Source organism: Ptychodera flava, chromosome 7 (genome assembly GCF_041260155.1).
Source record: "Ptychodera flava strain L36383 chromosome 7, AS_Pfla_20210202, whole genome shotgun sequence".
In the NCBI taxonomy this organism is placed as follows: Eukaryota; Metazoa; Hemichordata; class Enteropneusta; family Ptychoderidae; genus Ptychodera; species Ptychodera flava.
The window spans coordinates 5,950,892-5,965,684 of NC_091934.1; the positions used below are offsets into that span (position 1 = coordinate 5,950,892).

A 14,793-nucleotide genomic window follows, 5' to 3' on the forward strand; every position below is an offset into this window, starting at 1 on the left:
TTGTTTTACTAATATTCATATCTAAATAGCTATCTATGCACCAGTTCTTTAAAATTTCAACATTATGGAAATATTCAGAAAGAGAATCTTCCTTTTGAGTAGCCCAATAAGAGCCATGTCATCAGCAAATTTGAACAAACAAGATATTGCAGTATTGCACCTCATGTGATCTGTGTAAATAGAAAATAGAGTAGGTGATAACACGCAACCTTGTGGAGCACCAACATTCAGTACAATTTCCTCTGACATGTAGCCATTTACACATACCCGTTGTGGTCTTTCTCTAAGAAAATCACTGATCCAGAGAATTATGTTGGCATCGACATTCATATTGATAAGACGTCTAGGGAGAACATATGGTTCAATGGTGTTGAAAGCGCTAGAAAAGTCTATAAAAAGAATACGAATGTGAAAATGGCATACTTCATCAATAAATCAAATCAATGGCTGACTTTCGAGTTAGGGGGTTCGCGCTTATTTGCCTAAAGATGGCGCCCTTGCGCACAGCTTGAGTGACATTCGGTGGGACAACCCACAAATTTGCAGACGACATCTGACCTGACCTTGGGGCAGGTTCTACATTTGTAAACAATGCCTGTTTTTCACTGTTGTGTGCCGAAATGCTTCGCGGACTCTCGAAAAAAGTCATCGAGCGGACTAAAAAAATACCCCTGGATGCAAGATGTTACGTTTTTTCCATTGCCAAATGCGAAAAAACAACCTGGTTTGAGAAAAAAGTGGCTAAAACGAATAAGACGTGATCCGAAATGGACGCCGACAAAATATACACGGATCTGCTCCCAACATTTCGTAGACAGTAAACCTAGCGAAGAGAATCCAATCCCAAGCATTTTTGGAAATATGAAGTCCGGTACATCCATTTTACGACCACCTAACAAACTGCAACGCCAGAAGGAGTCACAGTCAGCAGGGGAAAAGCGGATGTCATGCAAGACGGCGACGGAGGATATCGGCGTAGGCAGTGATGATCCGGAGACAGTAGCCGACATCGTTGTACTTCCCTGTGATGTAGATAGTACTGGCGTTGTTGAAGTTGTGTCATTTGAAGAAAAAGCTTCGAATATCTCACAAGGTACACAGAATCTCTTAAATCTTTGAACCATTTCTCTCTGGGGCCTCCTATTTTTTGCCCCCGCCCCCTCCGGATTGACGAAAGATAATTTTCAGTAACAACTAATACAAAGGCATGCATATGGGATCACAGTCCCTACCACCCTTTATTATATTAGAGGGACTGTGATGGAAAGTAACATTCTGTTTCAGCTATGTGTTGTGCAGCTACCTTGAAACACAGAATTAACATGTAGTTTACTCAAGCTGTGTTGGAAAGGTTTGTAGTGGACCATATCTCTGACATAATTGCTAGCTATATGAGTGAACTGTATCTGGCAAAGGTTTTCTTGAAGGGACTAAGCCCCCCTACATTGATTTGGTTATGTTATGTTTTTCTGCTTGCTGAACTGGGCTCAATCTCTGGTTGTCACCACTTAACTCACACTCTGTATAACTCTGTACATGTACATACTGCATAATTCCAGTATCATTTACTTGTTGGTACATACCAAAAATTACTCATAGTAGAATTCCTAGGGTATGGTCATGTGTAGAGTGAGAATTGAATTATAACAACTGGCTACTAAGCATTATATTTCAGCAAGCAGGACAACATAACTACCATTTCAAAGATAACTAAAATAACAGAAATAATGTCAAAAAATGAGCAACTCTGTCCCTAAGTTTAAGGGTCATATTTCAAATGTAAATATTTTTCTTATTTTAGATGTATACATACAGATATTAAATCAACAAACACATGATCCTAAAACTTTTTTCCAACTGTAAACTCAAATCAAACATATATCAGGGATAGACTTTATTATTGTAGCGGTTTAATCTCATTTTTATTTTTGTGTCTGCGTCACAGGCATTGAAGTGTATCCCATCCCTAGTAGTGACCATAGCTACTGTTGTCATCCTCTATCTGTTGCTACTGAATCTGCGCATGAGGTGGCCTGTCTAACTGATGTCACAGGAAACATCATTTCAACTGAAGAGATGCTCAAATCACAGAATGAAATACAGAAGTTGAGAACACAAGTGCAAATGTTACAGAGAGAGAAGCATGGCCTTGAATGTGAAGTCAGTGAGTTGAAAATGAAACTTGAAGACAAGGACAAATTGAGGAAAGAATTATTTTTAGAAACTGTCTTATCAGATGACAAGTCTGTTTTTCAATATACAGGGATGCCAAGTCTGGGTATTCTTAATGGTGTTTTTAATATTCTAAATGCTAGAGATAATGAAATTAAATATTGGCGTGGAAAAGAAAGCTCAAGTAGAAAATCATATCAAACAAAAATGGGGGCACAAAAAACAGGGCCATCAAGGAAATTGTCAAAATATGATGAGTATTTACTCACCCTTATTCGATTCAGGGTTGGTTTATTGGGTTTTTTTGTTGCAAATATATTTGGTGTTTCAGAGTCAAGGGTGTCACAGATTTTTGCAACATGGATTAATTATATGCATTTGGTTCTCAGTCCACTTTTGAAGTGGCCTTCTCGTCAACTGGTGAAAAAATATATGCCTGCAGTGTTTAGAAAAAAATATCCTAAAACCAGAGCTATAATAGATTGCTCAGAGTTATTTGTACAGAAGCCTGCAACTCCAACTGCTCAAGCATGTACATGGAGCAACTACAAATCTCATAATACTTATAAATTTCTTGTGGCAATCAGTCCTTCTGGTGTATTTACATTTGTATCAAACTTGTGGGGTGGCAATGCTTCAGACTGTCATATTACAGATCATAGTGGTTTTTTAGATTTAATTGAAGAAGGTGATGATATCATGGCAGATCGTGGTTTTACAATAAGAAAACAACTTACTCAGAGAAAAGCGACTCTCAATATTCCTCCGTTCACTCATGCAGCAAAAACAGCAAAAGGCAAACGCTTGAACTCAGCACAGATAACAAAAACAAAAAGCATCGCAAAACTAAGAATTCATGTTGAACGTGCCATAGGGAAACTTAAGCGCTTTCGTCTTCTCAACCAGGTAATGCCCTTGACGTTGAAGCCACTCAGCAATCAGATGTTGAAGCTAGCTGCCATATTTTGTAATTTTTCTCCACCAATTGTAAAGAAATAAATTGAAAATACCACGATTGAAAATATAGGCAAGAACAATGACTACTAGTTTGTTAATTCACTGGCTAAAAGTTCAGTAAAACACATTGGTGTAGGCCTGGATACAGGGTTGTATTTGTAGTTTAAAGGGACACTATCTGAAACATGTGGCAATTTTTTATTATTTTTGTTTCAAGAAGTCAACCAGATTTTCTTGTGCTACTTCCAACTGAATTTTATCAAAATTATCTTCTTTTGACTGAGCTTTGTGTAAATTTTCATGACATTTGCAGAAGTTGCTTTTCCAGCAATTCTCCATGTTACCTGGTAGAGGCAAATTCTCTGTGTGTGTAATGCTTGCACATCCTAAATGAGATATCACTAGCAAGAGAGATTTTTGTCTGCTATAGTGTAAAATTCATAATATATTAATACTATTTATGTACGATAGATACACATTGAATCCTGTAAATTTTAATATTTAATAATTTCATATTTTAATATTGAACAATGCAAATTGCTATTCTGTACTGTATTGCCAGTATTTGTACATGTAAAAATTTCTAAAGTGGTGTAAAAAGTCTATACAAACTATACAAATTTTTCAATTTATTTAATTAATTCAATGAATTTATTTATTTATTATATTATTAAAAAGCAATAATTTATTGACATTTATATACAATAAATAGAGAGTTGTTAAGTTATATAAATAGGACAATTTTAAATTCCCAAATGTTTTGTAAAAAAAATATCTAGGTGACATATTAAAACTCATAGCAGTAATGTAAATATTTTTTTGTAATGATGCCAAGTAAAGTAACATTATTGTTACTTCAATTACACAGCAAATTACTGAGTACATCTCATTATTATTTTAGTATTTTTGGTACAATGTATGTCAAATAGAAGAATTGTAGGGATTTCAACATATTTTTCCAAAAAGGATCATCTGCATAAATACGCTCTACACTAAAACCTTTTCTGGTGTACAAGACAAAATCACACCAATGATGCTGTGAAATAGCCAACTGTCCTTGAATCTGTGAGTACCATGGTGATGTTTCTTTTAATTTCACATTATTATGTTCATCTAAAAAACAATTATACTGGGGATTTTCTCTGCATATATCTTCTGGTGACATATCCTTGTACTTAAATGGACATTTAATTTCTAAAATACCCTTTTCACAACACTTACACAAAACAATACCATCTGGGCTAGCTCCCAAATATGGATACTTTTTACTAATGAAGAGTCCACTGTTCACAACCACTGCATTCTGATGAGACTTTTTGTATTCATTGTAGTAAAAATACCTTGCAACTGGTTCACAATTTATTCCATATTCTGTTGCTTCATTACTAAAAGTACCTTCCCCAACAACAGCTTTAACTATATAATTACCCAGATCATCACCCTGATAATGAACAGCCCTGTGAAAAACAGATGCAGTGAGTCTTCCTTTTCTATATTCAAACCACTCACTACTTTTACTCTGCTCAGACGTCAGATGAAATACTTCCTTTATGTCTGTCTCTGATGTATTTTCACATAAGTAAGTTATGAATGCATCACAAGATCCATTTCCAGTTTCTTTAAACTTGTCTACAGTTTGAATGAGTGTCAGAGGTTGTGCTTCAGTGGAATCATTATCAAAGGTACAAGGACTAGTAGGTGGATCTATCACCTCTAAAACACCAGCATGCAAGCTTTCATTTTTAAATAAATTGTAAATCGCAATTTCCACTTCCCTATCTGACAGCAGAGGGTGATCTGTCCCAGGGGAGTAATATTGTGGTGTGGGTTCAGGAGTGATTTCTTGTCTGGATTGATGATGAAAGTCTATTTCTAATATTTTCATTGGTCTTGATGTATGGCGAGGCACATCCCATTTACACGGTTGATCTGTAGATGTCTCAGCTGATCTATCACAGTGACGCTCATTGAAGTCTTGCAGAGCAAACAGTAGTGCAATGCAGTGTTTACATCTGCCATCATCCCTGTAACAATGAATTGTGCACATTTAGCATTATATTATTAGATCACTAAAATCTACACAGAATGCCTTGCAGGTTTTTTGGGGGAGGGGGCTGAGTTCACAAACACTCGAGGGGGAGGGGGCGAATTTTCGAAAATGATACCTATTTTATTTTCAAATTGCCCCAGACACATTTCATAAAATTTCAGATCCCCTCCCAACTCATGATAAAGTTGAGACTCCCATTTGGCAGCTTGCTGTACCGTACAATTACTTTTTCACTTAAGTTTGACAATCATGATGGGTGTACCTGTGTATGCCATTTTGAATCCTGGCATTTAGTATTGCAATATATCACAACTTATTTTGGCATGACTTTGATGTCCCTGTGATTAATTAACACTATATTTTCAAGTACCCTTCACAGTACCAATAGTGAAATTCAAGTCCACCCTGACAAGTTGCTCAGTTTTTCAAGGCCCCCCCCCCCGAAGTATTTGTGAACGCAACCATAAAATTTGCCATCTGTGCGGCAAATATGTTTCATTTTCAACTGAACCTTTTCACGTCATTTCTAGTTTGCACCAACCAGAGCCAGATATACATTAACACAAACTGACCTGCCTAGAGAAAAAGTATACTGCATGTAAATAGTGAACGGTGCACAGTGACTTCCGCCCGGGTTTGTAGTCATGTACGCAGTACGTCTTACACAAAAGTAAACAAGTCATAATTGATTACTTACGCTACACATTCACAGCCACCGGACAGAATGTTACAACTTTTATCAAGTAGCACCCATGTCACATACGGTTGACTTTTCTGTCTCTCCTGTGGAACAACTTTTGCTTTGACATAGAAATAATTGCTCCGCGGCTGGTGTGCGTAAAGTTTCACTTCTACTACATGTCGTTTTGCAAACAGTTGGTACCCGTCTTCCGACTTCAACTTACGCAGGCGACCGCAATCAAACTGACACACAGCACTCAAATAAACCAAAACGTCAACCAGTTGTACATTGGGTAAATTAAAAAGATCACTACTCCAGTCCTTGGCCGGAATTCCGCGAACATCGGGGAGTTCAAGTTCAATCGTTTCATTTACTTTGACAGTTCGCCGCCGCTTCATTGACGTCTCTAAGTCGTCGGGTTCAGAAATCACCGGCAAGTTCATCATCGCCGCTTTCTGAGCTAAACTGATCAACTGAGGCTTCTTTTGGTCGCTAGCAGGAATTCCCCGTTCTTTCAAGTAAAGTTTTAGCTCGGTAACTTTCATTTCTGCAAAAATGTTTGCCATTGTTTACAAATACGCAAAAGGTCAGGTCAAATATTTATCGTCTGCGTGTCAGCTCAATAGTGCAAATTTGTGGGTTGTCCCACCGAATGTCAATCAAGCTGTGCGCAAGGGCGCCATCTTGAGGCAAAATGCGCGAACCAGCTAACTCGAAAGTCAGCCATTATGGTGTTCTACATGGCCCGATATGTGGTTCTTCTATTTTGTATTCGGCTTTTGATTCTCATCTATCATTGTATGCTCATGATTCTTCATTACTTGTCTTTGGAAACAATTTAAGACAAATTCAGGATAGTTTGAGCCTAGAATCGCAAAGTTTATACGAATGGATGATTGGCAGTAGATCATCTTTGCACCTTTGTTAAACCTAGTCAAGTCAGATAGGTTTACCCATGCATTAAGAAGCTGTTCCAATCTAGCCTTCACCTGTATTAATATCATTGTTGCCAAAGACGTTGCCAGCTATTTAGGGACTGGTTTAGACCGAAGATTGAAGGGCGACAATACAACCAGTCGCGTTATGCAGAAAGCGATATCTAGAACTCAAATATCGTAAACGTGCTTTATTGTGACACTAGGAAACTTGTAACCAACGCTTATTTACGACTATATGCATGCGCATTCTCGTATCCAGGGCTTAATGCAATAACTTAACGTCGCTAGGGAATAACACAAAACAAAAGTTATTTTGGATATGCTTCCCCGCATACACATTGACGTCAATCATTTTAAGAAATTAGGCTGACAGTTGAACTAAGGGTTGTTTTTTTAAAGTAAAATGATGCATAAACTTGATGCATTTATTTAAAAGTAAACTTGATGCATAAGGTAATTCAAGGCCAAGAAGCGTCTCATTTTTCTGCAGCTGTACCCATTAGACAAATTATTATTATTATTATTATTATTATTATTATTATTATTATTATTATTATTATTATTACAAGTTTAGGGGCTATAAGTATTATATAGAAATCTAATAACAGTTCATTGAAGCTGTGGGAATTCTGAAAAAAAGGTGTTCGAATGCAGGCCCATCGTATCAGTCGTGGGCGCGCACAAAACAAGGTACAGCGACTTTGGAGAGTCTATGCCAGTGTATTTGCTGCAAATATACCTTCACGCATGCGCAGTCGTTTGCCAGTGTAGTCTGCCAATATGAGCATGCGCAATTGAGTTTACCTGCGCGTGAATGTGTAGTCTGTACACTACGTCTCGTGCTATAATCTTGTCGTTGAGCTTTGCATGTTGACAGAAACTGGAATTACTTCTGAGAATACTTTTCAGGACATCACAAGTGAGTCCCTAAGGTAACAAGTATTGGACGTTTAGGAAATCCTTTCAGAAAGTTCACGCCGCCTGTGGCCATTTTGTTGAGTGTAAGCTTATACGTACCATGAGTGACGGTATACAGTATTTCTACTGTACATATTGCCAGATAATATGCGATGGAATTTTGCGTTTCACGTCGTTCAATCATTCAGATGGAAATGCCGGCCTTCTCCAAACTTTGAAAAAATCAGGGTGACAGACTTTGGAATGCTAACTCTTGTATAACAATGACGCAATTTAATGAGAAGACATTTGAATTCGAGCTCGGCAACATTTTTTGATTTGAGAACTCTCATCATGGCGGATTTACTGAAACAGTGAGTATTCAACAACTTTTTCCTATGTCCATGTAGCACTTGTGCAAAAATAAGCGAGTCCACAGGCCTTTGACGAATCAATAAATGCATTTTTCACCAAGCTGAAAGGTTGAAAGATGCGTCCGTCACTTTGGGACGAGCTAGATAAATGCAGTCAAACCCAGCTGGGCATAGAAATTTGCCATTGTATGACTTTTCTGGAGACGACCAGCCGTGCCGTGGAACTTTGCAACAAAGTTTCAATATCTGAACTGACGTACTTAAATGACAGGCACAGGAAACGATGGCCAATAAAAACGCATTCTCGTTGCATTTTGATAATAATGTATCAATCACAATGACACGGAAATTATGCCTCCTCCCAACAGAAGGGCCATGGTCTATTTTAGCCCTGCTACAGTATGTCTTAGTGCTAATGAAAAGGCCATATTGTTTTCATGTTGTCATGGCGACATTTAAAATTTGCATACAACTCTGAGAGTGAAACGTGTTCATAGGTCACAAAACTCCAGCTGTCGTCCATTATACCTGTTTCCTTGGGTATAAAGGTGTGCAAGTATACACATCAAAAGACTAGAAAATTCACTTCATTGGCAGAATCTTATAAAATAGCCCTCTCTTGTCTGGTTAACGTAAAAAGATACCCCTGATCTAAAATATGCATGGACTACCAGCCACCGGGCTACCAACTTCAGGAAATGGTAGCCCAAGTGGACTACCTGGGAAAAAAGTTAATTTCGAGCCCTGGGCAGTATTAAACATGAAACATTTAACTTGTAATATTTCCCCCTTGTCTTGGCCTGCTGGGTTTCAAAAATGTTTAAAGGTATACAAGGACCATTTTCAAATTTAGACATTGTCATGGAAAGGGGAGATCTTGCAAATCATAGAGTTTATGGGGTCACGCCAGGTCACACAAAAAGTACTGTACCACTACATGGCCATAATTTTACTTTAGTTAAACAATCAGAAATAATTTATCTTCATTATTCTTCCTGGAATGAGGCAAATAAATCAAATAAATCATTATAAAATGAACATTAATACGTCGTTAATTATAAATCCATAAAATAAATAAGTACCAGTGAATTGTGTTTTAAATAAAACAAAAAAAAACTGTGCGCTACTGTTCCTGCTTGTGATAAATAATGGTACATTGGGTGATAAGGGGAATTGGGTTCGGATGCTAGTAGAATTAATTTTAGCACATCAAATTAATTTGAAGGCATAAACTTAATTTGATGAATGCATAATAATACGGATAGTTTTCAATCGGATTCGAACCCACAACATACGGCATCAGTCGCCTAGCTGAGAGGCCAGAGACAGAACCAGTCGGCTAAATCTCCACTCCCAAAAAAGAGTGGTTCAATAGCCGGCTAAGTTGTTACATTTTTCTGACTGAGACCGCTCAACACGTTGTAGAGTTCGTGAAGCACTCACGCACGCATGCTCACTATCATACATCGCACATAGGCCTACACACTACATCGAAGCGAAGAAACGAATTTCATCGCTTTAACTGGGCGAACGATAACCTCGGGGACAATTCTGTCCACCAGCAGTGTTACCAACCCAGGATAGAAAATACGGATAGTTTTCAATCGGATTCGAACCCACAACATACGGCATCAGTTAGTACTATACTATATCACACTTATTTGGGATGACTGCATGACACAAAATTAAAAATGCTTGAAAATTTATTTCTGGTCTATATAAAATTAATCAACACACTAAAATTAAGGGAAAACAATTTTGACCAGAATGGCCCCAATATACATTATCTTCATTATTTTTCCTAGAATGAAGGCAAAGAAATTGCAATTATTAATATAGAACAAATGTTAAAAGTTGTTACTTAGAATCCATAAAATAATTAAAAAACAGTAAATTAAGTTTTAACATTGATCCTCTCGAGGGTCTATGGTTTTAAATAAAAAAACTGTGGTTACTAAAATGGTTACCATGGCAACATGAAACAAAAATGAACATGGAGTTCATGCTGTGATAAATACACTTAGGAGAGCATTTGCATAGTAACTGGGATTATTTTTAATGGAATTTGGAAAAACTTTGAAATTTTAAAACGCAAATAGGTTACTATGGAAACACAAGGCAGTAAAAATGGATATCATTTCTAACCCAAAATAACCCTTTGGTATAATATTTCTGTTGATTACTGGATTTTTACACTGGTTATTTGGTCTTTCTTACCCAAAATATCTCTTTGATATAACATATTCTGTTGGTTACTGGATTTTAGGTGGAATCTTTGAAAAACTGGTAATTTTTACTCCTGAATGGTTACCATGGAAACATCTCACATTAAAATGAGTGTGATTCTTTGATGTGCTAACAAGAAAAACCCTTATCATCAATTTTTTTACATCAATCAATAGTTCTTTAATAGGAATTAGGGAGAAAGTAGCATATTCAATCCCAAAATAGTCACCATGGCAACTCGAAACATTGAGATAGGTCTTGTTTTTGTGTTCTCTGACCCGAACTAGCCCACTAGGTAATTTTCATATCAATCAAAGTAACTTTTCATGGGATATTAGAAAAACTGGAATTTTCAACCCCTAAAATGGTTACTATGGAAACATGGGGCAGTGAAATCGATATCATATTTAGTCTTTTCGACCCAAAATACCCTTATCGTGAAATTTTCACGGAAATTGAACCTATTTCTATATAATACTTATATTAATTATTATTATTATTGTTTCTTTAAAAATCTCAATACACATATAGTCTGTGGGCCAAACCTTGAAAAGGCTCTAGAAATAGCATTGAGTTGTCTATGTCTTAGAAATACTTGGTATGAGCTTCAAATATTTGTTAATAGTAATAATAATAAAATATGCGGTTACAAGTGAGATTTTTTGACCAAAAAGTATGCTTTTTCGCATGTTTTTCCTGAAAGAGGGAATCCATTCAAGTGTGTGATCTTTGATATGTAATGATTTTTTTTCTGCATATTGTTTCCAGATATCAACAAATAATTCTTTGGAATGTGAAATATTGACAAAAAAACTAATTTTTTACCAAAAACTTGAAATTTTGAATTTTTTTCCCCAAAAGTGCAGATATCAGCACAGGTGCATTTTCTTTAACTCAATCACCAATATTTTTTACTGCAATATCTACTTTACTTACTGGCAATATAATCTTGATGACACAGTTTATCATTTTGTACTAAAAACTATTTATTTCTAGGTTTTTACCCCAAAATTAAGATACATGTGCCAATGCATTGTGTACTATGTAATTGAAAGATATATTTGAATGGTCTATTCAAAGTTGTCAGTAGGTAATTTTCTTTTCAGAACAGTATGTATGAACATGTATTTTTGACCAAAAATTGATTTTTCTTGCACAATTAGAAAAATTTACATGATCATGCCAATGCATTCTATGGTGATGCTTATTGAAGGATTTGCCCATACCCGGTAAACAAAATTAACAATGAGTTTTTTACTGTGCAAAATATATGAAATTTTCATTGCTTTCTCATATGAAGATTTATTTCCTCTTCACTTGCCAGATAATGACCGTAGAATTTCACCAGTGTACATTAATTGAAGATCATCTAAGACAGTAAAATTAATACTGAATGTGGTTTCATCTTTCAAACGCAATCTGTACGGTAAAATTAATATTACATGTGGTTTAATCTTTCAAACGCAATCTGTCAGTTCATTCACTGTCACTGTCAATGTCTGAAGCACTGTCATCTCCTTGTCCATTTTCCTCATCGTTCTGTGAGTTTGAACATGAAACACATTGACATAACTCTGTGCATAGCAGGTCCACTTCTCTACAAGAACATCTTGACGAGCATCCGGACTTCTTGCATTTACAGCTCACAAAGTTGATAACAGAATCTGGTGCAGTGGGAAGTGTCATCCACTGGATTGATACATTTGAGTCTTGCACTATCCATCCATGTCCATGTGGGCTTGGTGCATCCATTTTGGCTTGCAAACATCGCCTGTAGATTGCTGTTTGGTAGTTTGCACGCTGTGTATGCAATTTCAGACTATCTCTGTTAGGAGGGAGGGCACCATCATTTTGTGAACCAAGACGAAAGCAATTGTATCTTGCTTCATTTACATCACTGCACCCATTTTGGCCATACACATCACACACAAATGATTCTATTTGTGTAAACAATTCATCAGAAAGTGTCCATGCTGCCCCAAGTTGTTGGAATGTACTTGTATAGTTATCATTAGCCAGCAACATATTTGCCATCTTCTTCTTACCCTTGCCTTTGGAAGCACTTACACTGTCACAACCTGAGAATACATGAAGACCAACCAGAGCTTGTGCAGTTTCATCTCCCAATGCCTCTACTACCTTGTTGATGTGTATTATCTGACCATTTTTGCTGGTTTGATGTAATATCAGCTGGCTCTGTAATTGATGAGCACAACTCACAGCTAACATGAAGACATCTGTGTCAGGACTGCGAATGACAATGTTGTCTACATCCCCAGAGTGTGATGCGTGTTCAGCATGAAGTAATAGTCTTGTGTCAGCCTCTTCATGTCACACTGCAAATCTGGTACTTCAGTTACAATGTACATCCATGACACCATTTGCTGAACGCAATCTGTAGCAAAGCTCACCCTTGGTAACATACATGGTGATACCCTGCAGGCACTCTGATTCATATTCTTTCCATGATTCAAACAGAAAGAGTAGCAGAGATTCCTTATTCTTACCAGACGCATGGAATTTTTTAATTGCCTTGGCATGTTCAGGGATGGACGTGTGATGCGAATCTCATTGAAGGTACCAGTGGTGGCTCGACGTTTTCTTTCTGCATTCTTTATTAGTTAGTAAAGGGAAAGCAACTCCACACATCGTTCATATATTGGTGATTTGCGTTTAATGTATAGTAGTGTGTATTTTTTTGTTTCACTGTCTTGTTGTGCATAGAACCGATTAGGCACGGCCTAGGTAGTAAAGGGAAAGCAACTCCACACATCGTTCATATTTGGGTTGTTTGCGTTTTATGTATGATATCGTGTATAATATAAGTGTGTATCCTGTTTGGCTGTTTCATGTAAATTCACATACCTAGACCTGACTATCTACAAAGGTCATCGGTACAACAAAGAGAATATTCTCGATATCAAGACACACACAAAGCCAACAGATACATTCCAATTCTTACAAAGAAACTCATGCCATCCGGCAGCAACATTCAATGGTCTGATCAAAGGTGAAACATTACGATACATCAGAACATGCAACAACGAAACCGATTTTACACAGAAAGTCACACAATTTAGAGAAAAATTACAGGACCGACAATACAAGAAAAATGAAATAGAACGCATTATCAGAGAGACAAATCATAAAAAAAGAAAACAACTGCTTAAACAACAAAAAGACAAAATAACGCCACCAATAATACAATAGTCTTCATAACAACATACAGCCCGTACATAGAAACAACAAAAATCAAGCAAGCCCTGACAGAAAACTGGCATGAACTTGAAAAAGACGAAACACTAAAAAAACTGTTCCAAAACAAACCAATAATCGCATACAGAAGGAACAGAAATATAGGCGACACACTTATAAGCGCCAGACTTCACAAAAACTACAATAGCTCAAACTCAGGTTCACAAGAACCTATACAAACACAACGAGATCAAACAGTAGATATTTTAGCTTCCTTATATGAACAACAAACTCAAATAAAAACAATCAACCATTCAACACGTCTCACCGAACAAAACTGAATTTTAAGCGACTGATGAAGAAAACTCTGTTTTCGAAACGTAGCGCCAAAGGATCGTAGTGTCACAGTAATCTCTCCGCCCCAACCCGGAGTAACACAAGACACGTAGATTACGGGTACGTCTCGCCATGGCTAAAACAACAATTTACATGAAACAGCCAAACAGGATATACACTTATATTATACACGATATCATACATAAAACGCAAACAACCCAAATATGAACGATGTGTTGAGTTGCTTTCCCTTTACTAATATCAGCTTGGACATCAACACGTTCTTTTGAATGGAAGTCCTGTGATAGACCAGTACACCATGCCAGGAAATTAAAAAGTTTGGTGGTACAATATCTCTACTTCTCTGGATTGTTTGATCTTCTGCCCGAGGAGGCCACTCTGCAACCTTGAGCTTTCTCTAGAGTGGCATGAATATTCATCGCAGAGTGAATCATCTCAAGCATTTCATGCTGCTGACTGTTAGAGTGTGCTGTTAGTGACTGTGACTCTGCTTCATCTTCTTCGCTTTCAGAATCTGTATGAGTAATGTTCAGGATCCGGCCATCTGAATCTGATTCTTTGTGAGCCATTACCAGTTCACATTTGTGCATGTGTGGTCGAAGAAACTTGATTTTATCACCAAATCGTCGTTTGAGTCTCTTTTTTAAATACACTTTTTTGTATTTTGATGCATCAATATCTTCAATGTCATTGATCATTTTAACGAAGATATTTCTCAACACGTTGATTGGAACAACTTCATTATTATCTATTAGTCTCCTCTGCACTACTTCATCACAAAATTTTTTGAAGGATGGTGCATACATGATACCACTTTCTTCCTCTGTTTTCTTCTGGTAAGAATAAGTGACACATCTGACATAACTTTGATAGCATGATTTGTGATACTTCACTTCAATACTGACAAGTCTTGACCTCTCAACTGCAGTAGAAGTTTCTGTCTTT

The 14,793-nt window shown here is 36.9% G+C and overlaps 2 protein-coding genes across 2 annotated transcripts; one reads left to right on the forward strand and one right to left on the reverse strand.

Moving 5' to 3' along the window:
- The first annotated feature begins 478 nt into the window (after positions 1-478).
- LOC139136644 (uncharacterized) lies at positions 479-3,693 on the forward strand. Its single transcript, XM_070704414.1, has 2 exons — positions 479-1,093; positions 1,946-3,693. The coding sequence occupies exons 1-2, from the start codon at positions 592-594 to the stop codon at positions 3,169-3,171; spliced, it is 1,728 nt and encodes a 575-aa protein (XP_070560515.1). The 5' UTR covers positions 479-591; the 3' UTR covers positions 3,172-3,693.
- Positions 3,694-3,967: 274 nt separating this feature from the next.
- On the reverse strand, positions 3,968-6,506 carry LOC139136645 (uncharacterized). The gene is made up of 2 exons (XM_070704415.1): positions 5,877-6,506; positions 3,968-5,153 (listed from the first exon to the last, which is right to left on the reverse strand). Exons 1-2 carry the CDS (start codon positions 6,425-6,427, stop codon positions 4,022-4,024), a joined length of 1,683 nt encoding a protein of 560 aa, XP_070560516.1. The 5' UTR covers positions 6,428-6,506; the 3' UTR covers positions 3,968-4,021.
- Positions 6,507-14,793: the final 8,287 nt, after the last annotated feature.

What these genes read in the sequence shown, in the direction of transcription:
- LOC139136645 (XM_070704415.1), bottom strand. Translation starts at nt 6,427, where the DNA reads ATGGCAAACATTTTTGCAGAAATGAAAGTTACCGAGCTAAAACTTTAC. An exon ending in GGTGGCTGTGAATGTGTAGC is followed by an intron (nt 5,154 to 5,876) that starts GTAAGTAATCAA and finishes TCATTGTTACAG; the next exon opens with GGATGATGGCAGATGTAAAC.
- LOC139136644 (XM_070704414.1), top strand. Translation starts at nt 592, where the DNA reads ATGCCTGTTTTTCACTGTTGTGTGCCGAAATGCTTCGCGGACTCTCGA. An exon ending in AGCTTCGAATATCTCACAAG is followed by an intron (nt 1,094 to 1,945) that starts GTACACAGAATC and finishes TCTGCGTCACAG; the next exon opens with GCATTGAAGTGTATCCCATC.